Source organism: Agelaius phoeniceus, chromosome 3, assembly GCF_051311805.1.
Source record: "Agelaius phoeniceus isolate bAgePho1 chromosome 3, bAgePho1.hap1, whole genome shotgun sequence".
NCBI classification, from domain to species: Eukaryota; Metazoa; Chordata; class Aves; order Passeriformes; family Icteridae; genus Agelaius; species Agelaius phoeniceus.
The window spans coordinates 18,962,974-18,986,929 of NC_135267.1; the positions used below are offsets into that span (position 1 = coordinate 18,962,974).

The 23,956-nt window shown below is 37.1% G+C and overlaps 1 protein-coding gene across 5 annotated transcripts in view; it reads left to right on the top strand.

The window, feature by feature from the left end:
• COL19A1 (collagen type XIX alpha 1 chain) overlaps positions 1-23,956 on the top strand; it is a 183,821-nt gene that overhangs the window by 130,351 nt on the left and 29,514 nt on the right. For all 5 annotated transcript variants that reach the window (XM_077174795.1, XM_077174798.1, XM_077174799.1 and 2 more), the window contains 19 exons: positions 886-948; positions 1,719-1,763; positions 2,710-2,745; positions 3,642-3,677; positions 3,786-3,839; positions 5,786-5,839; positions 9,794-9,847; positions 11,091-11,180; positions 11,823-11,867; positions 11,990-12,067; positions 12,966-13,001; positions 13,104-13,157; positions 13,244-13,297; positions 15,522-15,563; positions 16,627-16,680; positions 17,520-17,573; positions 20,650-20,703; positions 21,620-21,673; positions 23,798-23,842. In XM_077174795.1, coding sequence (XP_077030910.1) covers positions 886-948; positions 1,719-1,763; positions 2,710-2,745; positions 3,642-3,677; positions 3,786-3,839; positions 5,786-5,839; positions 9,794-9,847; positions 11,091-11,180; positions 11,823-11,867; positions 11,990-12,067; positions 12,966-13,001; positions 13,104-13,157; positions 13,244-13,297; positions 15,522-15,563; positions 16,627-16,680; positions 17,520-17,573; positions 20,650-20,703; positions 21,620-21,673; positions 23,798-23,842 — 1,002 coding nt within the window. The remainder of the gene's footprint in view (positions 1-885; positions 949-1,718; positions 1,764-2,709; positions 2,746-3,641; positions 3,678-3,785; positions 3,840-5,785; positions 5,840-9,793; positions 9,848-11,090; positions 11,181-11,822; positions 11,868-11,989; positions 12,068-12,965; positions 13,002-13,103; positions 13,158-13,243; positions 13,298-15,521; positions 15,564-16,626; positions 16,681-17,519; positions 17,574-20,649; positions 20,704-21,619; positions 21,674-23,797; positions 23,843-23,956) is intronic.

Genomic DNA, 23,956 nt, shown 5'->3' on the forward strand with positions numbered 1-23,956 from the left:
ATCTTTGAAAATATTAACACAGTGTAAATGGCACATTTTTTCATTATGATATTTTCCCATTTTAGAGTTTTGGAAACAGGGATATGGCAAGGGAAGCTGGCTTACTCAGGGTTCCTGCTCACCCCAGTGGCATGTGTTCTAGGATTGGGATTCCCTGGCTCTTGACAGGAGCTCATTTTTCAGGGTTATTGGGTTTTGCTTTTTTTTCCATTGTCATTGCAGAGAAACATGTTCCCCTTAGGACATCTGACTTTGTGAAAAGGAAACCATTTGCTTTGTGTTTTATTGTGTCTCTACCTTGTACAGAAGAGTAAATAAATGCAGTGCAGTAACAGCTGAGCAAGTATAGAACCTGAACCATCTAGTCCTTAAGTCTGTCTTCCTTGAGAAGCAATGTGAGGAGCCTGTTCCCTCTCCTTTGTCTTACTACTGTAGTAGACTTAAATTAGTTCTATGGTTTTTTACATTTCATGGTACTCAAAAGTAAAAAGCTTGTGGTTCTTTTTCATAGAAGTTGAGGGTTTTCTTCTTTTCTAACATACTTGAGAAATGCATTGTAACAATGAGGATAAAAATATGTTATTTGTGTTGAACTTTAAAAAATCATAGATTTGCATAGCAATAGTCAACATAGACATTTCCCTTTTATGCTTTTGTTCATTTTCTGCTAGTGTGGCAGGAGTGTGAATGTGTGATAAAGGATGTGTTCTGCAACATATTACCTACTTGTACTGCATAGGCATTTATTATTATTCCCTTTCTAGTGGTAAATTAGGACTTCTGAATTTACAACTGGATAATTAAAATAAATTGTTATGGTAAACAAGTTGTTACTGGAAGTAAATGGTGGCATTTTCTAATCTTTGTGCTGATATTTCTTTCCAGAGTGACACAAGACTACTGGGAGTACTTGGGACCCCTGGACTTAAAGGCCAGAAAGGAGATGTTGTAAGCATTTGGGATGAATTTGGAGATGTTTCAAAGGGCCTTCCCAACCTCTCCCCGCCACCCTCAATGCATTTTATTTGATTTATCCCAATGGGCTTTGAAGGAATAGATTTTTGACATGACTGGCATTTTGATCTGTGTAGACCAATATCCAACTCATCGTGTTATCCTGCAGAGGCAACATGTGATTCTTTCTCATTTAGTATAAATAGAAAGGAGAAATGCTGAAGGAATTATGTATGGTTTCTATAATGCCATTGGAGAAGTCAAATGAGCTGCCCTGACAGTTATGTGGGAAAGACTCTGAAAAAGTTGAAATTCAGAAAATATTTTGGATAGTAAATAATGAATATTTAAAGCAGTTTCTCTGTAATGATGAGGCTTTCTATACCAAAAATACTCATAGACAGCCTCTAAAAATTACATGGAAATCTAATTCTTAATCCACGCTTTATTGTTTACAGTTATCTGTCCTGTATAAACAGCTCACTGATATTTTAACAATTGCATACCTTTCAAACTTTTAAGAGAATAGACAAGAGCTCTGGATATGTGACAGAACTGACAACATTTTATTGAGAAGCCTGCAGATCTTCTGTAGAAAACAGCCATTTAAATTCATTTGCAGATGTTTAAGCTTGATTTCCATTGTAATAATCGTTAAGATTTTGTGGCCCACACAGAAAAAAAAGTACATTTAAAGAAGAGGAGGGGGTTATTTACATTTGCCAGAATACAAAGATTTTAAATATAATTAATTTTGTTAAAAGGGTCAAAAAGGAGAATTGGGAATGACTGGTGCAAAAGGAGAAAAGGTGAGTTAATTCCTTACTTCTGTGCTCATGTGTTTACTAGAAGTTGATGCAATGTACTGATTTTGAATGAAATCTTGTAAAATATACAGGAGATCAAGACAAAATATTTGGGTATGGGAAAAGTTGTCCATCTCTAAATGTCCTTAGTACTTTATTCAAGCCCCTTATTGGAGGGTATTTACATAGGCAAGTAAATTTCCCTGTTTTACCAGCTCACAAAGCCTTTAGCTTTAAAAGCATTCAGACTTTTACTTAATACCAGTTTAAAATTATTTTTATAAATGTTTATGATCAGAGGCTGCCTCATTAATTAGGTGACAGTCATACTTTTTTAAGTTATGATCTTCAATATCTACATGAATAAACAAGAAGCTTTAAATTATTAAAATTTACAGATTAACATTCTAATTTAGTATATTTTAGTTTAAGCATAAATTTTACAGTATGATTCAGGAGGTATTACTACTTGGGAACAGAACTGTATTTTGCTTTTCTAGGAATGTGTGCTGTACATAGTTCTACTGATTAATAGGTGTTTTCCCATTCAGCTATGAGGCTTCTCGATTTCTTTGGTCATACCTTTATATTCCTTTATAGTTTTCATGCAGGCAGAAACAGTATTTTTACTCCATTGATACAATAGATTTATGATTTTGTGTGTTATAAAGCATCTAAGTTTGAGAATTTTTCAGATTTGGATGCGTGATTACTCTCTTTAGTTCATGTTCTTGACCCTCCCTTGTGCTCCTGCTTGAGGGAATCATGAATGTCATGGTCTTGGCATTAAATCAACATCATCTCTCAAGTAAACTTTTCTAATACATATATTTGTATTTTAGACAGTTTTAAAATAGCCACATTTTCCAGGACTCTTCAGCAAAACTAGACATATGTGCTATTTAACATTTTAAATAAATCTGTTAACCTCTGTTCTACTTTTCCTTAGGGAGACCCTTCTGAAAAAGGGGACAAAGGAGACCCAGTAAGTGTAGCATGTTTTGAACTGCTGTGAATAATGTGAAACATTTGAGATTACTGTCACACCGTATTGATTCTGTAATTCTTTTCTTTGTAGACATCCACTAGATGCAGGGATTATGTGGAATAGCATATGTATTGTCTCCTTCTTACATGTCCATCAAGGTCTCCCAGGTTATAAAAAAACCAGAGGTGCCCTGATTTTCAGCATTTCTGTTGCTGCTACTGTCCATTAACCGAGCTTAGAGCAGAAGCTTTTTTTTTATTCCCTGAAGGTTCTTTCTTTCAGCTTTTCCAGAAAGTTTTATGTGACCTGATCTGTACTGTTTTGATGCGGCTAGTGTGGCATTTAACATCAGGCTGTTCTCATACAGCTGTTTAATGTGTGCATAATTTTTTTCTTATTTTAAGACAAATTTTCAGAACACTCATTCCGTAAGACTCTCTTTACCTATGTTCCATATTTGTAATTAATTTTTGTCCTCTCTTACGATATTTGACAAAAAACTAGTTGTGCTTTTAAATATAAAACTCAAGGTTACTGAGATATTTTTTATTAACATATTATAATAATCAGAATAAATCCTACTGTAATAATATGTGGGTTTGGAGGTGAATATTGGTTACCAGAAGAGATGTAGTGGTGAAGAATAGACTGGAAATGCTGCTAAGGAAATATAGTGTTTTCAAACATTTTTCCTTTAAAACATTGGGAAAACTTGCAGAAAAAATTAGGTTGCTATGTCTTTCATAGTTCGCAAAAGGAATCAGAAATTATTTTATATTTTCTCAATATTTATGTCTGCAAACTGCATAACAGTATTTTAAGGTAGCAAATTAAGCTCTTATTTGATCCTACTTAAATTTCTAACTTCTTATAGTTGCATTTACTATTTTCAGGGAGAGACTGGAATGGAGGGATCAAAAGGAAATAAGGTATTTTTGGACTTGTACATACTATATATGTTGTCAGTATACATAGCTGATACTGAGAGACATAGCAGTAAACTTGAATTTTTCTGTTTTCTCAAACAAAATCATTAGGGTGAAATGGGAGATCCTGGACCACCTGGTCTTATTGGAAATCCAGGATCAAAGGTAAGTGAAAGTTATTTCATCCAATAACAATTGCATTCTATGCTGTTATATAACAGGACTCTGAAGCTATCAACTCTTTAGCTAGCATTAATGGGTAAAGAATGCAAATTATTTATATGGATCATGGCTATTTTACATAAAATTTATGTTTTACATTACATGTAAAATTGTACATACATTGTAAAATGTACATTTACATGTTGCTCTCAGTGTCACACAGAAAGGTTATTCAAGAAACACACAGGTGTTATTTTGTCACTTGAGAATATGAGCACCCATTTTGCAATCAGAAATCCTCTGGTAGCTGGGTGAATTCTCTTTATGCTTAGTGAGGCAAGGAGCAACCACTGCCAGTACTTGAGCAGCTCCTTTGTTTATTCCTGTGAGGCAGCAGGTAATGTTACAGCAGTCATGGCCTGGCTTTGAGTCTATCCTCACAGGCAAACCTCAGGAAGTGTGGACTGCATAAGTGGACAGTGAGGTGGATTCAGAACTGGCTGAAGAGCAGACACCAGAGGCTCATAATCATGGCACAGGGTCTAGCTGGAGGCCTGTCCAGGGTCTAGCTGGGCCCAGTCTTGTTTAGTTGGTTCACCAAGGATTTGGATGAAGGAGCAGAGGCATCCTCAGCAAGTTCTCTACAACACAAAATCTGGGAGGAGCGACCAATACCCCAGAGGGCTGCGCAGCCCTTCAGAGGGACCATGAAGGTTTGAGAGATGGGCAGAGAACTGTCTGAAACTCAACAGAGGAAAGTGCAGGGTCCTGCACCTGGGGAGGAATATCCGTAGGGGACAACTTGCTGGAAAGCAGCTCTTTGGAGAAGGACCTGCAGATCCATGGTGGACAACACTATGAGCCAGCAGTGCTCTTGTGGGCAAGAAGGCCAATGTTATCCTGGGGTGCATTAGGAAAAGCATGGTCAGCAGGATGAGGCAGGTGATCTTGCCCTTCTATTCAGCCCTGGTGAGGCACATCTGGAGTGCTGTGTCCAGTTCTGGGCTCCTCAGTAGAAGAGAGACATGGAGTTCCTGGAGCAGGTCCAGTGGAGAGCAAAGATGATTAAGGGCTTGGAGCATCTCCCTTACATGGAAAGACTGAGGGAGCTGGACTTGTTCAGCCTTGAGAAAAGAAGGAGACCTCATCACTGTTTATAAGTGGTGATGAGGTTTCCAGGCTCTTACCGGTGGTGCCAAGCAATAGAGCAAGAGGCAGTGGGCAGAAACTGATGCACAGGAAATTCCACCTGAACATGAGGAAGAACTTCTTTATTCTGTGGGTGACTGAACAATGGAACAAATTGCTCAGGGAGGTTGTGGAGTCTCCCTCATTGGAAGAAACTGCAATGTGCTCTAGAATGACCCTGTTTGGGCAAGAAGGTTGAGCCAGATAACCCATTGTGGTTGCTTCCAACTTCACCCATTCTACAATTGTGTGATTCTGTGAAAAAGGTAACTGAAGCACAAACATTCTTGAGAATCTCTCATGATGACTTGAATTGTATCAAACACAGGTAGAATTAGAAATATTAAATCTAACTGCCACCCAGTAGTATTTATGTTGGATAGTATCTTAAGTTTTAGATCATGAAAAGAAGACCCAGTGAGAATGGATGTGGTTATAGAAGCCTCAAAATTGTTGTCATAAAAATGATTCTTGAAATCTTGATCTGTTCTTTTTTTATGCTTTCCCTTTAGGTATTCCCTTTGTATTTACTTGTATTTGCTTTATATACATACTTTGGATTTTGTACATATCAGTCCACAAGACTTACAGAACTAAATGTTAGAGTAAGGGAGAATGAGCAAACTCTGTACTTCTTACTCCATGTGGAAGACAATTCTTAATGCCTGATGTTTTAATATATTTACATATAAGAATGCTTTACACCATATTACAGTAGTTGATTGACTTTTACCTCAGGTGTGTATTATATCATTTCACAGGGACTGCAAGGCCCTCCAGGACCTGTTGGACCCAGAGGACTGCCAGGAGAAGCTGTATGTATTGTGCCATTTCTCCAGCTGCAGCTGTGGTGTGTGCACAGTTAGCCAGTGAAGCAGTGCCACCATAGCTGCTCCTTTTGTGGGTGCTACTGTAGCTATCAGGGGTTGAAGCACAGTAGGATGGGATGCCTCCCTCAACAGGCCATTATCTTGAGTTTCACTTAACCATCTATATCGTGCTTCTGACACTGTTTGACAGCCTGGAGTGGATCTGGGTATTGGGGTCACTGAAATGAGAGCTTTTACCCATCCTGATTTTCTCTCACTTGTTCCCCTGTTAGCGTTATGTTCATTGGGTCCTGGCTCTCCATCTGGGAGATCATTGCTTGGCTGGGATGGTTAAGCAGCAAGTTCTCTTGGTTTGTGTTGTGCAGCTGCTCGCAGTTACCAGGCACAGATGTTACTGGGCAAGGCTCCTATAGAATATTAATCCCGATGTTTCCAGGTGGGACGTGCCTGGCTTTGTCTGGCCCTTGCTGCTGGAAAAAGGTGGCAGTTGTGGTATTTCACCTCAGAGATACCCTTGGCTGGATGGATGCTGCAGCTGGACACTCAGAACAAATCCAGGCATAGTAGGAACTCAGTTTACCTCTGGTGGAAAAGGTTCAGGTGACGGTGAAGAGAAAAGAGCGGATTCTATCGTAGAGTCTTAATCCAGAGTTTTATTCCAGGATGACAGACCTCTGAATGTTGTAACAGCTCCCAATAGAATCCCGGCCACATGGTCTCGTCTCCTTTTAAGCCCCAGGGACAGAGGGAGGGGAAGGGACGGGTGAGGGCCAGCCAGGTGTGAGGAGGGGAAGGCTCAAGGGATAAAGACACTTGGACAGGCCAATGAACCTGGACCTGAGGGGCATCTTTTGAACTTCTGCCAACCACACAACGCCCTTGCTGGAATGTTAGGATTGATGGACAGCTCTTAGCAGGAGGGCAAAAAAGGGGGAGGGGAAAGGTTGGCACACCTGAGAGGTTGGGATAGGTGAAACAGGAAATCACACTGCAACAGGCTCCCAGAAATGTAGTGTGCTTGTGGGTGTGACACTGGAGGATTGGGAGTGTCAAGCAGTGGTACTTCTCAGCAGAGCTGGAATGTTCCTGTAGTCATTGTGCTTTTGGGTGCTCCACATTCATTCAATCTGCCAGCTGATTGGGCAAGGTGATGAGGGTCTCCTTCACAGGGGTTTTAGTGTCCCTGTAACAATTATGCCACTGGGCAGCAGCCAGGTGGGTCTCTCGGCTGGTTGGGATTTCTCAAACTGGTAGGCACCTACTCCAAGATCAGCACACTTGTAACCCTTGTGCCTCTGGGAAGAACAAGAGTAAAATCTCAATCCAGTCTGAATTGTCTAAGAAACATCTTCAACTATTAATCACCATTATACTAAACTTGAAAGTGCCCCAGGCATTTGATTTGATACCCACAGAGAGCAGAAGCCTCTCCTGGGCCAGTGGCTGCCTGTCTCCCTTCCAAATTATTAAGAGGGCATCATCCCTCTTTCAGTGTGCAGACAACTATTTTCTGCCTAATTCCCTGTGTTTCAGTCCACAACACTAGTGGTGTCACATAACCTAGCAAGTGGCACCTACCCCCTCTTCTTGGTTTTTGTACCTCCCTTCTTCCATAAGACATAAAATGGTTTTAAATAGCATTTTGGACGTAAGAGTGGTTAGATCTGAGAGGTGGATTAAGAAAAGCAGACTATAAAAATCTTAACTTTAGCCTAGGAGTTCAGCCACTCACTTAAAAAGGACTGGGATTTCAATCATTACTCTGTGTGTGTGGTTTTGGTTTTTAGTTTTTTTCTACCAGCAGAAGCATCTAGAAGATGGTGTTGCTGCATTTTGCCTTAGGACTTTCCACACATGCCCTGAGCCTACATTGTGGAAGAAGATTCTTATTTTGAACAGACTTTTAAGCCATATACTTTATTAAGATTAAAATACCCTTCTGAGTGGTACAGAACTGGGAGGCTTTATTTGGTGACCTATTAAAAGTCTTAGGGATATAAGCAAGGAGACCAGTAGAATACAGCATCTTCAGCCCTTGACAAGGGAAAAAACCACCCGTATTTAAATTTGCATGTAGTCATTTTCTACTGTCTTACTTATTGACAGTCTTATTATATCTCACTTTCCTACTCAGTTGAGGCATATGTTTTTTCAGTTGTGTCTGATTTACTTATCATCTATTTAAAAGTTTGTAAGCCTTATCTGCTGTGCTTCTTTTTATGTATAAATCACCAATCCTACTGTGAAAGATAACAAAATACTCATTTCTCTCTTGCTTGTGTTGCCATCATCCCACTTGAGTTCATAGTTTCTACTTTTGAAAGTGGTGTTCTGATGGATCTTTGATCAAAAGAACACTATAAACAGATAAATACTAATTATAATATATGTGAGTCCTAAATATAGATGATCCTGAAGACTCCTATCTGTGCACACAATTCTAGTATGTAAAAACATACATTTAAATGTATTATAGAGACAATGTCCTTAGCTATAAGCTCCTTGTTATTTTATCTTCTAAAGATGAAGCATTATAGATTAAAAAGTATATATACAGTATGATAAAAATTGTGAAAGTTTTAAAAATTTTTTACATTAAATTACATTGTCAAATGTAATTTGTAGTCATCTAGCAGATAAGGATTACTTCTTTCTTTCCTAAGAAACCACTTGAGCTTGGCCCAAAAAAAATAGGGGAAATCCTTAGAAAAGAAGAGAGAGGAGAGGCTGTATGTATTTTATACCAATATCAAGAGTGGATAGGGTAGGCCATGATCAGTAAGCATAAATTTTCATTTCCATAATGATTTTATGTTGGTATAAGCAGAATATTCTTCATTAGGGTACTTTTTTTCCTATGCTTTTAGTTTGGATGCCTGGGTGAAACAAGTAGCTGTCTGTCTGTATTAAGTGCAGAATGCAGCAGAGAAAGCAAACACAGCTGCTGAACATTCACTACTGGCATGAAAATGTTGTCATCTGTCATATGTCAGTGTGCACAAAACTGTGTTTTACACTGAGAAGAAAAATTAAAACAATATGTGTTTCCTTGTCTTTTTCTCAGAGAGTTCATTTTTCTGTCCAGCTTAAGTTTCATACTAAGATTTTACTGTTCAGTTTGGGCAATTTTATCCTTTACTGTGAAAATTACTGGTATTCTTAACAAAATGCTTGACTAAATAGTTGGTTGAATAACATTGAAGGGTCATGGAAAAAGTTTTCTGTATTTGTTGCAGTATTGTGAAAGAACCCAATTAAGCCTTACTTGTTATTTAATAGTTTCTATTTAGATCTTAATCTTCTTCATTTATCTTCATTTCTCTGCATTTATAAAAATCCTTCATGAAAAGGAAAAGGGAAAATACTGAAGTTAAAATCAAAATGTGAAAGACGAGAAGATTTAGACAAAAGAAAGGCTGGAACATACTTTATTTACTGAAAATGTTTGACTGTCCATTACATATCTATAACATTTAAAAGGAATTGTTGGATTAACTAATGTAAGGAGTAGAAATTAATTGAGGCTTTTAAGATACCAGTTTGAATAATTAACTAGTACAGGAAATCATGCAGCCCTCCATGGGCAAAAGAGATGAGACACTTACTTAAAATTCAAGTTTTTATGTGCTACTTCTTTCCTTGAAAAAACAGTTGATTTTCAAGACTTGGAATTACTTTGAAATAGAAGAAATAAAAGTTTTGGTCTCTGCAATTCTCCCTAGCAGGGTCCAGAAAATATCTTGATTATTACATTTTAACTTAAAGAAAAATGATTTCTATATTTAATTATGGAGGCATTCATTAACTTATAGTCTTTAACATTTGTGCATACTAATGCACAGTAAATATTGCAGTGTAAACTGATTTTCATCTGTGTTTTTATATAACCATTAAGGGAATAGCTATAAAAATGTACAGTTATATTTTTATTGATTCCAGGGCTTACCAGGAGATCCTGGGGTACCAGGAAACCCAGGAATTAAAGGAGAAAAGGTATGTTTTAAGTGTTTTTCATTAAGCTTGATATGTTCAAGCATTTTAAATTTTCTTTTCAAGAGAAACCTTCCATTTTTCCATAGTGCATCTGTGTGGCTGCTGTGTGAAGTGATTTTAAAATGTACCAGCAGCAACCCCCTGTGTCTTGGAGAAGAAACATCTCTGCATTTGGAGATGGTTCAGGCCAGTTTGGCAACCCAGTTGCTCTTTAGATGAATAATTTAAGTAATATTTCAAAGAGATTGGACTGTGCCCTTATATCTGGGCTGTGCAGAAATGTCACCTCAGGTCCTGACTACAGAACAACCTTTTCAGGGTAGTGTCCTACCCAGACTAATGTGTAAAATCCCACTTCACAGTCAGACATATTCCTCTTGGCAGAGCTCTAGGGCAGCTACACTGGCTCAGATGTACAATAAGACTGGATCTCCTTAGGACATTGTAGTTTGCTGTGTAGAAATCCCTTAGTTAGAATTCAGCTCCATCAGCAAGGACTAAAAATTATGTATGTATATACTAAATGTAAAGAAGGTGAAAAAGAGGATATACAGGTGTGCTCTGAGCTATGGGATATGTTGTGGTATTTATACACTGTGGGGTGGGTACAAGGGAGACCAATAAACTCCAGTCTGAAGAAGTGAGCTGAAAGAAAGGCAAAGAAAATAACTGGAGCGAGGACAAAATGTACTCGTCTTGCAAAATGGGAAGTGGTGGGTTCAGAAAGAATCACAGAGGGTGTTGCAGGAGCCTGCAAGAGACAAGAGGCCAGCATAACAAAAGGCACAATTTTACTGCATAAGCAGCAGAGTTTAGCCATGTGGAATAAGAGACACTGCATGTATTGAAATAAGAGCAGAGGTGTAAAGAGGAATACACTGAAGACCCCAGGTTTAGCACTAGCGGTTGATAGCTGGGGAGAGACAGCTGTTGTTTCAGCTGCTGTTATGAATTAGTTGGCAGAGTTTAATGACAACCTGCATATTAGGAGCCTGGGGAACAAGAAATGTAGATCAGATGCATTGCAAGCATGGGAAACCAAGAGAGTGCTGGTTATTATTGATGGTTATATGACCCATGTCTCCAATTCTGTAACTTTTTGAAGGAAAATTTGAGGGTATTTTTTCTTCTCTATATCTTTTCAAAGTACTGGCACTTTCTATGATAAACTTGATAATATTTAGAGATTTTTCATAGGGAAAAATCCTCACATTTCAGTTAGTGATTCAAATTTATTTTGTAGGGTGACCCTGGTGGAATTATGGGACCACCTGGACATCCAGGTCCAAAAGGTGATATGGGGCCTCCTGGACCAAGTCTGCCTGGAACACCAGTAAGTCCATAATCTGAAAAGTCTCTCCTGACTTTATTTTCTGCAGGGGCAACTGGGAAAGAATTCTCACTGTACAATGAAAGAAATCACAGAATGGTTTGTGTTGGAAAGTAATTTAAAGTTCATCTAGTTCCTACCCCCTTCCATGGGCAGGGGACATCTCTCACTTGAGCAGGTTGTTCAAAGCCTCATCCAACCTGGCCTTGAACACTTCCAGGGATGAGGCATCCACAGCCTCTCTCAGCAGCCTGTTCCAGTGCCTCCACCCTCATGGTAAAGAATTTCTTCCTAGTAACTAATCTAAACTTAGTCACTTCCTGTTAAAATCCACAAAGCAAGTATTTTTTCTTATTGCAATTTCAAAATCAAAATATATTTTACAGTGGTATTATAAGTGCACTAAAATATAGAAATAGTGTCCATCTATTAGTCTATTAGTGTAGTCTAGAGATAGTGTAATTATCACATCTGAGCCTAGTGACACTGGCACTAACAAGGAAAATATGCAAACTTGTCATAGTTTATTTCTAAGGGCTGGCTAATTTTGGCCATTAAATTCATCTAGTCTCTTGGATTTGAAAACATAATTTGGTTTTTTGTCTTGGTTTTTTCCTGTTTCGTTTTGTTTTGGGTTTCTTTTAGGGTCCCACTGGTGTTCCTGGAAACCCAGGTCCAAGGGGTCCAAAGGTACGCCAAATACATTATTTCTGTTTCTAAAAATATTTTAAAATTTTATTTTATTTTAAAAGAGAATATGATAGTTTGCATTTCCAGAGCTGTTGTGATGGAAAGCCTTGTACCTTTCACAGGGAGAAAGAGGACTACCTGGTGTACAGGGAGCACCTGGGGAGATGGGGCCCCCTGGAATAGGCATTCAGGGATCACCAGTAAGTAAATCAGCACCCAGAATTTGGGCTTCTTGCTGTTCATCACTGAGCAACTGCAATAGGCAAACAAAGCACGATGAAAAGCCATGAACTCCCTTCTGGCCTGACTCCCACCTCCCAGTTTGCTTCAAGGGTTGCTGTGCAGTTTAAGTTCAAACATGCAGCAAGTTGACACAAACATCTGAGGCATTCATAGTAAATCATTTGTACAGCAATAACTGTTTCAGTTATTCTGCTTGTTTCCCAGGTTTCTTTCTTTTTAATGTCTTTAAATAAAGCCACCTGCAGTGCCTTCAGAGTTTGCAGTAAAAAAAATTGCTGATGTTGATGGTGTACCTGGTAGGTGGTACATGTTATTGCAGGAGTTGTACTCCAGTGAAACAATCTCTGCCTCTCCACTGAGGCAATCTCTCTTCTGTCAACCAATGTGTATCACCTGATACAATTCAGTTCAGGGACAGTGCTCTGGTATAAAGGGAAAATATTTGTGAAAGGTGACTAGGCATTCACCCTGAATGTTTTAATCTAAAATAATAATACTTAATATTTTCAGATACAATATTTTCTAATCTGAATTTTAAAAATTACCCATTTATATGTAAATTATCTGTTTCTATTCAACTGCTCATTAGCTTTTTTAATGGATCTTCTTGCTAAATACCAAGTTTCAGCACAGATCATTAATTTTTGGAAATGCTTGCCCTAAAAAATGGGCATTTGCAAAGTCTTGAGGTCTCTAACTTTGGCAAAATTACATGTGGATTTAAAACCAAACCTTAAAGTACGCCTTTCTCAAAGTGAAAACTGCACAAATATCCCACATTCAGCATTTTTAAATGAAGTTCATCTCCCTTATCCCAAAAAGAGTAATTACTGATTATTTGGAGTTTTCTTACAGGGTCCTATAGGTCCAGCTGGATCAGCAGGTGTGCAGGTAGGGTATAAGTTTTTTCCTAAATACAAAAAGCATTAATTTAGTTTAAGAATTTTGCAGGAAAGGTATTCTTATATCCTAAATGACCTTCCATGCTCTTAGGGCCCTAGGGGACCTCCAGGACTGCCAGGAGCTCCAGGTACCCCTGGTATTAATGTAAGTGACAGTTTTATATATATACAAGAAAAATAATGTGTACCTCATCAATGGTTTAGGCCCTCAAGTTTTCCATTTGTTTCTAGGGCAGCCCAGGAAGAGATGGAAAGCCAGGACTACCAGGCCCTCCAGGTGATCCTGTACGTACACAGGGAAAGCTTCTGCATTTGCTTTGGTGCAAATATATTAAATTTATATGAGATGAGATAGCATAGCAAGCCTAGAAGAACCAGTGATATGAAGATAAGCTAGAAATACTTTCTTGGAAAAGACAGAAAACAGCTATGTTATATACTTGGCCTCAATAAAACTGAGACTGTCATCATGATATTTCTTTAAGCTTAGAATTAATTACCATGTAGTTAATGCTTATCAAAAATCATGGATCTGAGTGTCATTTAACAGATTATTCTCAGCAGATTATTCTCAGTTCTTGTCAGTGATTTAATTTGATTTGAGTAAGTAGATAAAACTCCGAAACTGGAGTGGGAAAGATTGCTTGCTTTTTGAAGATGTAATCAAAATTCAGAGGCTGTCTGAAGTCAACAAGATTTAACTCAAGACAGATGAGGATAAAGTGCTTAATAATGAAACCCAAAATCCATAAGTAGAATAACTCTGGAATGCACAGCACATTGTAAACTAAATGTAAGTAAAATATTTGATGCTGGTATTAAACAGACAGGTCTAAATGGTAAAACTCACAAACAGGACAATTATTGCCTTTTGCTCTCTTGAAATACTCTTCTCTTTGGAAAAAACATTTTTTCCAGGAAGATGTAGTAAGCAGGAGTGAATCTGGAGAATTAAGACCATTTTAACACTCTCAAAATCCTAGCATAATTCATAGACTTATTCAGAGATCAACACACAGATTTGTGTCTCTGGAGAGTGTTTGCAGCCAGGCTGGTACACCCAGAGCAGGGGGGCTGTGTGGCACAAATGCAGTTGGCTTGGTCATGTACATGTGTGCCCTTTGCAGCTGGGGTTAGGACCCTTCCACACCCAGGGTTTGGGGTTCTGTGCCAGACATTGATAGAGCAGCTAAAATAAGAACATCAGAAAAGAGGAGACTGGGGAAATTACACTTCTAGTCCAGTAGGAAGACCAAGAGGTGATATGCTAATAGCCTGCCTAGCTGAAATATGTCCTAAGGAGAAGGGTGAAAAGTCAGGCCATGTAGGTTTTTGCTTTCAAGTCTTGTCACAGGTTTTTAAGAGCAGCTGATCCTATGTACAGTTTACCTCTGTGCAGAGGATGGACTCACACCTTACATAACTATGTCCTCAAGTTGTGCTAGGTGGTGTTGTCTCACCCTAAAAAACAACTTGGCATGCTTTCAAAGGTGTTATGCCACCCTATAGATGGTGTACTGATTATATTTCTGGTTAATTATATTCAGCAGTGCATCTCTTGAGCTGGTCTTTGACACTCATTGCTTTTAACTGACAGTCTTTGGAATATACTAAAGAAAGTGCTTATATTTTATTTTTCTTATTTAAGATGGAAAGAATTGAAACAGGCTAAACAAAAAGTTAGCTTATTTTGGATGTGTCTAATTTTATAGTATGCCCAGGATTGATATGATTTTAGATTTAGGAATTGTCAGAAAAAATGAGAATTAGTAATTGGAGAGCCTGTGAATGAAACTGATGACGACTATGGCAATGAGGTTTTAACAGGGAGTCTTTAAATATAAATTTAATGGCAGGTCTTGGAAATCTGGGATCTGTTTCAGTACAGTATAGATCCACTGACTGATCTTTAAATGGCTCAGCTTTAGGATTGGTAGCAATTTAGCAGTGGCACCAAGGAGTTACACACTAACTATTAATGCTTAAAGGCAGGAAAAATATTACATATGTTGCTTTTGTTGCTGTAGCTGGATTATTTCCAGTATCTGAGCTAATTTATTGAACTTAGCTTTGGCATCTCCAGAATTTGTACTACAGATGACAGTAGAGTCAAAGCCTAGGAGAAAGGAGGAGGAAAACTATTGAAGAAAATCAGGTGAGAGTACAAGACATTCCAGTAACACTGAGCTGTTGCTGATGTGCTACAAAAACTATATTAGTGTATGTTCAGGAGGAAGGCTGTTGTCATGGTTTGAGACATTTCATTGAATTTATAGTTAAGAATTACAATCAGTAAGTTTGGGTAATCAGTAAGTAAGGGTAGACTGTGATATTTAACTACATCTGAAAACCTGTTTTTTCCTTTGACTTTTCATTAAAGAGTAGATTGAACCCACATACATATATAATCAGCTCCATGTGTACATACAAAGTTTAGAAGCAATGAAAACACATCAGAATCAGTAGTGCTTTGTAAAACATTAACTGCAGATTCCTTTTTAAATTTCAGGTCGCACTTCCACTTGTGGGTGACATGGGTGCTATACTGAAGGTAAATTTTTCAGAGATTAAATGTCTTTTTTTGCTATAACATGCTTTTTAAACAAACATGAACTTGAGAGCTTTTGTAGGTACAGTTCTGACTTATATGGCTAGCCTAAAATAGCATTGTGATTTTTTTTAACTTTTTGTTTCTTTTTAAAAATACTCCAGAAATTAATTTTATAGAAATTTTGCAAAATAGTGTTAGAACAGCAAGGGAGATGGTAGCCAGCAAGGGCCTATTCAGCATATCCAGCCCACAGTATGAATTGCTACAAATATACCTTGTTCTTCACTTTACTTTGTAGCATTAATTTCAGTAATATACCAAATGGGGAAAATAGTCTAGAATTTCTAAGATATTATTTTGAAAAATAATGAAATTTGGAGTGTTCTGCAATATTCCAAAATGAAAACTGTGCTCAGGAGTATTTCAATATGAAAAGCTCACATCATTTCTTCTGTCCTTTATTAATACATGTACTTAGGGTTTATTGACTTTCTCATTTCCAAATATGATTTATTTTAGGTCTTTCCTTTTGATTGTAATTGTGCTGCCTTTCTGCTGTACATGCTCTTCTTGTCAGAGCTCTCTCTCTTGCTACTTCTTTAAGCCTCATTCTTCATTTCTGGGTGTTTTGCAGTTAGCACTTCTGCATGACTGCAATTTAGCTGGCAAATGCTTCTCTCAGCAATGCAGGGGTCATTTACTTTTAAATAACTACAGATTTGAAGCTGGAGAGAGTAACAAGTAGCCTTCATCTCTAACTAATCCTTGAAAGGAAGATGCTCAAACCTAAACACAGGTGTGTCTGGGGCTATCCAAAGTAAAGCTAAAAATGTGTTAGTATGGTTTGAGTAGAGAGTGTGAGAGATGGGGAGGAAAACAAGGAAGTCTCTCTGAGCAAGTACATGGTTTAGAAGAGAGCCAGGACTGAAGAGAAGCTTTGGGTTAAAAATGGAGGCCTGGGCAGAAAACAGGAAGGAAGCAGTGTGCATAGATCAGTCTGCATGGATCAGATCTATGTCATAAAAATATTTATTTGTCACTTCATCTTCTGTCTGCTCCACAGGGTGATCCTGGCACAAGAGGTCCTCCAGGCATTCCTGGCAGAGAAGGACCAAAAGTAAGTTTTGGAGTGTACTTTTCATTGCTTTGGTCCTTGTTAAAAGCAAAAAGACAGATACTTACCTTTGTGAGACTTGACTTTTTTGTCTCACCTGTATCCCTGCAGCATTGGGCAGCCTAAAACTTCAAATGATTTTTACGTCCCAAGCCTCTTCATGTGTCAGTTTGCCTTTTGTCTAGGTTGAGTGAGCAAAATAGCCTGAATTGAGTCCCAGGCCCAGATAGCTTTTCTGTGTCATGCCTCCATTAAAGCTGGCTCAGATCTGAGTGCCCAGCAGTGCTTGGCTATCTCTGGACTCATTTTGGGTGAGTCATTCACACGAGAATCCTGCAGAGAAGAGGCAAACTCCCCCTGTCTCCCTCGTGTGCAACACAGCTGGAGCACCCTGTGCCCTTGCCCCTGTTCCCAAGGGAGCAGCACAGCCATTTCCCTGGGCTTGAAGTGTCACTGGCCTCAATCAAAATCCTGCTTCTCTGGAATCACATAAAAAGCCACATGGTTTGACATATAAATATCTCCTGTCATCGAGACTAATTCCATGGAAGTGAACTTTCTCCATTTCAGCAAGCACTCAAGCTCTTTGGTGTTAATGTCTCCATCTTAAGGTCTTTTGAGTATTTTGCCTCCTAGGAACAAACCATTAATTTCCTTTCACCTTGTGGGGAGGTTTGTTTGAAAGTTTTCAGATGGTTTTGAGCTTTTGCTTTATGTTTTAGGCACTATGACTGTAAGAGCATCATGCTAGCATTTATTGAATGTATATAAAATGCCCTACAGAGCATGAAATTCATTGTTCTCTAATAGAAAATATTTGTTTGAATGTTATGTTTTCATAGGGAAGCAAAGGTGAACGTGGATTTCCTGGGCTTGTGGGGGAAAAGGGCGATGAGGTAAAATTACTTCATTTCTACAGTGGTAGCATTCTTATCTGAACCTGAGTAAAGACCTAGACTGAAAATTAAATGCACAGAATGTTATTTAGTTCTTTACAACTGCTGTGATAGTAATGTAGTGCTATAAATAGCCCTTGATTCTGATTTTTCAATAGGATTGAATATTATTATTCAGTTAAATAACATTGAGTTGATTTTCATCAGTGAATTTTTGCTCATTTGTATATTTTAAAGCCTCACATACATTTACATGCTAATCTTTAAGGATATAGGATACAGCAATAAATAGGCTAATGCCAAATATTTTCAGAAAATGCTTCATGTCTCTAACATATTTGCTTTCATTTGGTTAGTTCCCCTTTAGAATTCACTTTTGAAAACTTCCCATTAAGCAAATAATCTGATGTGAACAGTAATAGCAGCAACTACTATAAAATGGAAACTGAAAAATATTTGAATAGGCTGAATTTAAAGTATTTACAATATTTTGCATCTTATATTACATTCTTAGAGTTATTTTTATGTCTTTATGGAGAAGGGAAAAAAAAAGCCAAATGACTTGTGGTGCCAAATCCAAAATAGCTGCTATAGCTTTCATTTTCAATTGAAATATTTGCAGTTAACATTTCAAGAACACTATCAGTGAAAAAGAAAAAAAAAATAAAAGTCACCACAGCAGAAGCTATTGAGGAAATTAATCTGGATAAATAAATGAATTTCTTAGTGGCCTTAGCCAACTGAGGAGTTAAAATAAGTAGCCCATTAAAAAGTATGTGGTGAGAACTTTGAAACTCCAAACTACTTAACTGGGATTAAACACGTCTATTTTAATTTAGGAGTGCTGGTTACAAGACACAGCACCTGGAAAATACAAATCTAGAATCTAGAGTGTATTGATTGAGGGGTTTGTAATTCTTTATAAGCATTTCACATTCCTTCAGCGCTAAGGCCATGATAGCTTAAGAATTTTTAAAGAGTAGTAGAATAAGAGAATATTTTCCCAAAAAATGTGTTTATCAGTATTCTTGGCTTACAAAAGTACACAGTTGTATGTGGAAAAAAAAATGCAGCTCCTGCTACTGTTTTGTCCCAGAATTTAGCATGTTGTCAGCCTAAAGTATCATGCTTATTTTTTTCTTTGGTTTTATATGATATATATAGAGCTCATTACATATATATTTTACATATATATTACATATATATTTGGTTTTAGATGATGATATATAGACCTCACACCTGATGTGCCTCCTGAGGTGGAATTAAGAACATATTCCCTATAAGGATGGTGCAGCCAAAAGCAAATTTCATTCAGAATTTTACTTAAAAATAAATGGGAGAGTAACACATACTTTGTGCCATATAGGATACCTCTAGCAGTCAGCCCTAGGAGGAATGAGGCATTAGCAAAACAATCTTGACAATTCAAGTACTATTAAAAAATAAATAAGATATTACAGGCAATTAAGAAGTTAATAAGGTAACAGCAACTTTATGTCTGGCAGATGTTTTTAAAGTAGTCTAGAGCAAATTCATTGTATATTTTTCATTAATGCTGTGTTAATAAGTTCAGTATTCATATGTTTCCTCACCTTTTGAGAGTTGGTTAGCTCTGATATTTTCACTTTGCAGCAGCTTTTGGATATGACATGGTGAGGGTGGAAGTGAAACTTTTTTTCAGAATCATGTATGAAAACATTTTAAAAGTAACTTATTTTTTAAAATTTTACTATTTTTATTTTGATCATTTCTTTGGAATGGGAAGAAATGGGAAGAAAGAGAGAGAAGCCTACCTGAATCCCTTTGAAATATGCTCATTAACTTCCCTATGCTTTCCAATCACCCTTTAATCTCTGTTGAACTTGTTATCTTCATTTTCAAAGCACTTCTTTTTTTCAGGGGAGGTTTTTTTAATATCAGTAGTAAGAATTACAGAAGATGTTCCTTTGGTTTCATATTAATTTTTCATGTAAATGTACATCAGAGTAAAGGAGTTCAAAAGGAGCAGAGAGCACATTAGCAGTTACCTTGCCACTCTGAAAAGCTGCAGAAGTGAATCAATGTCCTCTGTATGTAGGAGCAAGAAAGAAAAATCAATGTCTCTACATCTCTACGTTTTTGCTGATTTATTACTCTCCAAATTTTTTCCCTCAGTCTCCCTCTCAGAGCACCAATTTCAGGGTTCCTGACCACTGTGGCTTTCTAGGCTGCCTCCTTAGCCATTCCTTCTTAAACCCTGCATTTCAAATGAGAAATACTCCTTTTCTGAGGGGATTTTTCTTGTCAGAGGATGGACAGATGAAATCAACCACTGCTTGGAAGAATCCATTTCTCTTTGTGGGTTTTAGGGAGAACCAAGAGTGTAATTTCTCATTTGTACATCACTTTCACATGTCTAAAATTGCACCTGAGCCTGGTGTGGCAGAGGAAAGATGCTCAGTGACACATGGCTTGTCTCAAATCCCACCTCCATCCACTGCAGTGAGTTGCACTGCTGTCATGTTTAGTAAGTGGATACCAGAGTCCATTGATTTTCAGACCATCAAATAGAATACCAGCAGGAAAGTAGATCATTAAATACTATGTAAAATGTCATGTTCAATTACCAAAAAGCCAAACCAAAACTGAGGCAGAAAGTACCATTTCATTTAGATAGCATCAGGTAATATTGAGAAGCCTGCTTAAATGTCTTCTCACCAGAAAAAAACAACAACCTTTTAATAAAAAAAAAAAAAATTGAAAATTAATCTCTAAGGAAAAACTTGACATCTGTTCTTATCTGCACAACTAAGGACAAAACTATTTACAAAATATAGGATAAAAATGTGAAAGTTGAAGGACAAGTGGTGTTTATCACTCAAGAAAGAAGTTGCCTCTAACCTGGTTCAATGATAACCTGGTTCTCTTCCCCACCTGGTGGGGTGGTTATTCTTTTTAGACATTACTAAAAATAATGCCTACATTTTAGAAGAAAATGCACTGTAATACAGGTATAGTACAGCTGGACATGCTGAATATAAGTATTTTTGAAGGATAAGTGGGAGAGGAACTAGGCATGTGCTCTTTTAATCTCCAGGGTCTCCAAGGTGCTCCTGGACTGCCAGGTGTGTCAGGACCCAGTGGCCCATCTGTAAGTATCACCTGTGATCTAATTTATTTCTGTAGGGCTTGCTATAACTGCCTAGATCTAGTCCTTTCTTTTATCTTTTAGGAGAGTAATAATAAAATCTTACCCATTCTGGCTCTAGTGAAGTAAACTATACTGCTGTTGATGTTACTGAAAATACCATAATTGTCTGGACTCAAAGTTTATGGAACTTAAATAGATTGGAAGTTTTGACATTACTAGAGAATCTGTGAGGTTACATGATTTATGATGTGCAAACTTGCACTGAAATGTGTATTTTTACCCAAGTTAGAGTCATGTTAGTAATAAAATCTAAAAATAATTCCAGCTAGTCATTCTGAAAAAAAAACTTTGTGCAAAAACAAAGTAATTACTTGGTTTCACAATTCAAAACCAAAGAATGAGAAAAAGCTGGCAATATTTAAAGACACTGAAATATATCATTAAAATTGTTGGTATTACTGGGAGAGGTCCTCTTGGAAATGTTTTGAAATATTCTTTTCTACATATGGGAATGACATTAGTTAGTATAATCATTATTCATTCCCAGGTTTCATGACAATACTAATACTTCTTTCAAAAATTGTAGCACATTTAAGAAGTCTAATTTGGAATACATAAATTGACATTTAGCAGTAAAACATGATTCTCAGCTGGATCAAGATGTGCCAGTTAGGGTCACCACATTTAATTTGCCAAGGTGAAAATGCAACAGTCAAGACGTGTTTTACCCTTCAAAGAACTTATCAGGAGGACACAGCTGTTGTATCAAAGAGAAGAGAAATATTTAAACCTGAAGGAGAAGTATAATTAGGTTTAAACTACCTCCAAAAAGCGTCTTGTAAAAACTTAGTGACACTGCAAAAATATTGTGTGTCCTTTTTTTCCTAACTTATACAAACAATTCTGTGTTGTGCAGGGAGTCCCAGGAAGACCTGGACATCCTGGTCCAGCTGGAGCAAAAGGAGAAAAGGTATTCCTTCTTTTTAATCTTGGTACAGGTCTGTGAAGGTTTTGCAATCCCATTACACTGTCTTTTGGGGGCCTTTTAAACAAATGCAAGAGTGTAACAAGAATGTGGCACACATTTCAAATTTTTATTTGTGTTTCACTACAACTTTCCCTAAGCAGGGCTGTGCATATGGCCTTATATTTTGAAGTACAGTCCTTGTGGTGTATTTAAGTTGCAGAGAATTTTCTTTAGGCATAACACAATATATAAATTTTAGGAAAGTGAAAATATGTTTCTCACATAGAATATGACTAATGACTTCTTGCTGTGCTTCTTATTCTTTTATGAATATTATGTTCAAAAGTAGTTGTACAAGCACTGAAAGTTATTGGGTGTTAGTTAGTCTGAAAAATTATGTGAGTTTCCTTTATACTTAATTTACATTCTCATATATAATCTGTATATATATGTGTGTATATATATATATGTATGTATATGTATATATATACACATATATATAAAGAACTGCTTTTTTCAAAATTTTATATGTTCTTTTATCAGGAACTGGATATTATGAGGTCAAATTCATTTTTTGGGTACTTCAAATCAGAGCAATACTGCAGAGCCAAACTTTGCTGCAAAATCCTTTCTGGGACCAGTTCTACATTTTGTGTATGAATACAGCTTTTCTTTCAGTAGTACTCTGGGCTTTTCCAGGCACAGCACTGCCACATCCACATGTAGGATTCTAATTCCCTACAAAACTTTGGTATGACTAAGAAAGAAAACTGTTTTGTAAAACTCTGAAATTATTTCAGTATAAAATTTGAATGAGAGTTGTCTCCTTGCAGATCATGGTAACAAAAGTTTACCCAACTTCTTTCCTTTTTTATCTAACTGAATGCAAAACACAATTCTTTGATAGGTCCTTGTTCACAACTCACACACAGGTGGGAATGAGAAGCCCCTGCTCTACAGCTCGTGTCTCATCATTCTAAAAGTGGAAAAAGTCACATGGCTGAAGAGTAATGAAGTAAACTGAAATAAAGCCCCAGTTAATTTCTCCTCTGTCCTTCATCTGAGACACACTTGAGAATTGATCACATAATGTGCTTTCTAAAATAATAGGATTTTAATTCCCCATGAAGTTCTTCAAACCACTCTTGGGAGGCTGACAATTTCTAACAATTAACAGGGTCATTTGGAAATTATCCTCGTATAAATGTTCAGTAAGAATTATATTTTTCTGCTGAGCTAATTGTTGGCATTGAGCACTTAGCTTGATTTTTGCCACCTTAGTAATTTTAAATTTGTGACTTAAGTGTATCTCTGACATACATTAAATAAGATCCAACAAAGCCAGTGAAAAATTCTGACAGACTTGTTCCAAATTATACAGTGTATTTATCTCATTTGTGATGAGAGTTTGAGAAGATTAATTGGGAAATTTTATGTTGAAACCTTTGCAGCTCTCTACTATCCACAGACCCCATGATTCTGCTGCAGAAAAATCTCAGCAGCTATGCCCTGTATAATATAAGCAATTCAGTACACAATAGCAGAACAGGCTAGAGATACAGGTAACAATGGATGAATATTTTACAGTAAAAACCAAAAAAATATTCATTATATCTCTTAGTAAGGAAGATTATTTAAAAAAATCTTAATTTATATTCAATATGTTTCTACATAAACTAAATTTCTGAAACTGTAGCTCTTCTTTATTTACATATGAATGATCAACTGAGGACTGGCTTTTGCAAAATAATACACGAAGCATAAAATTAATGTTAACTTTTATCTGCCACTTGCTTAGAAATTCATATTAACAACTCTGTTTTTTTCCTTCTCCCTCCTGGTACATATGAAATGATTCCCAACCCAGGTTACCACTGTTATTTTGCCATAAGGAAGTTACTACACATAAAGCAGCAAGTAACTAACAAAATAAAAACTGGTAAAAAGTAATGATTCATGCCTTCCCTAAAGCTAAAGCAGGAACACTGCAGGAGAATTTATTCTTAATATTACCTGCTCTTATTGACTGTATCTCTTGTTTATTGTCATTGTGGTCATCATAGCTTGAGTGTGGAATAGATGTGGCCAGTTACAGTAAATGAATACATCAATCTCTTGCTGTACTAGGGTAGTGAAGGTTCTCCTGGGAAACCTGGACCACCTGGGCCTCCGGTGAGACATTTTGTTTTTTATCTTGAATTTATATTAGGAACAATATGCTTGTGGGTAAAATGTAATGTAATGTAAAGAACTGAGTTTTGGTCTAATAAAAATTAATATTGCAGG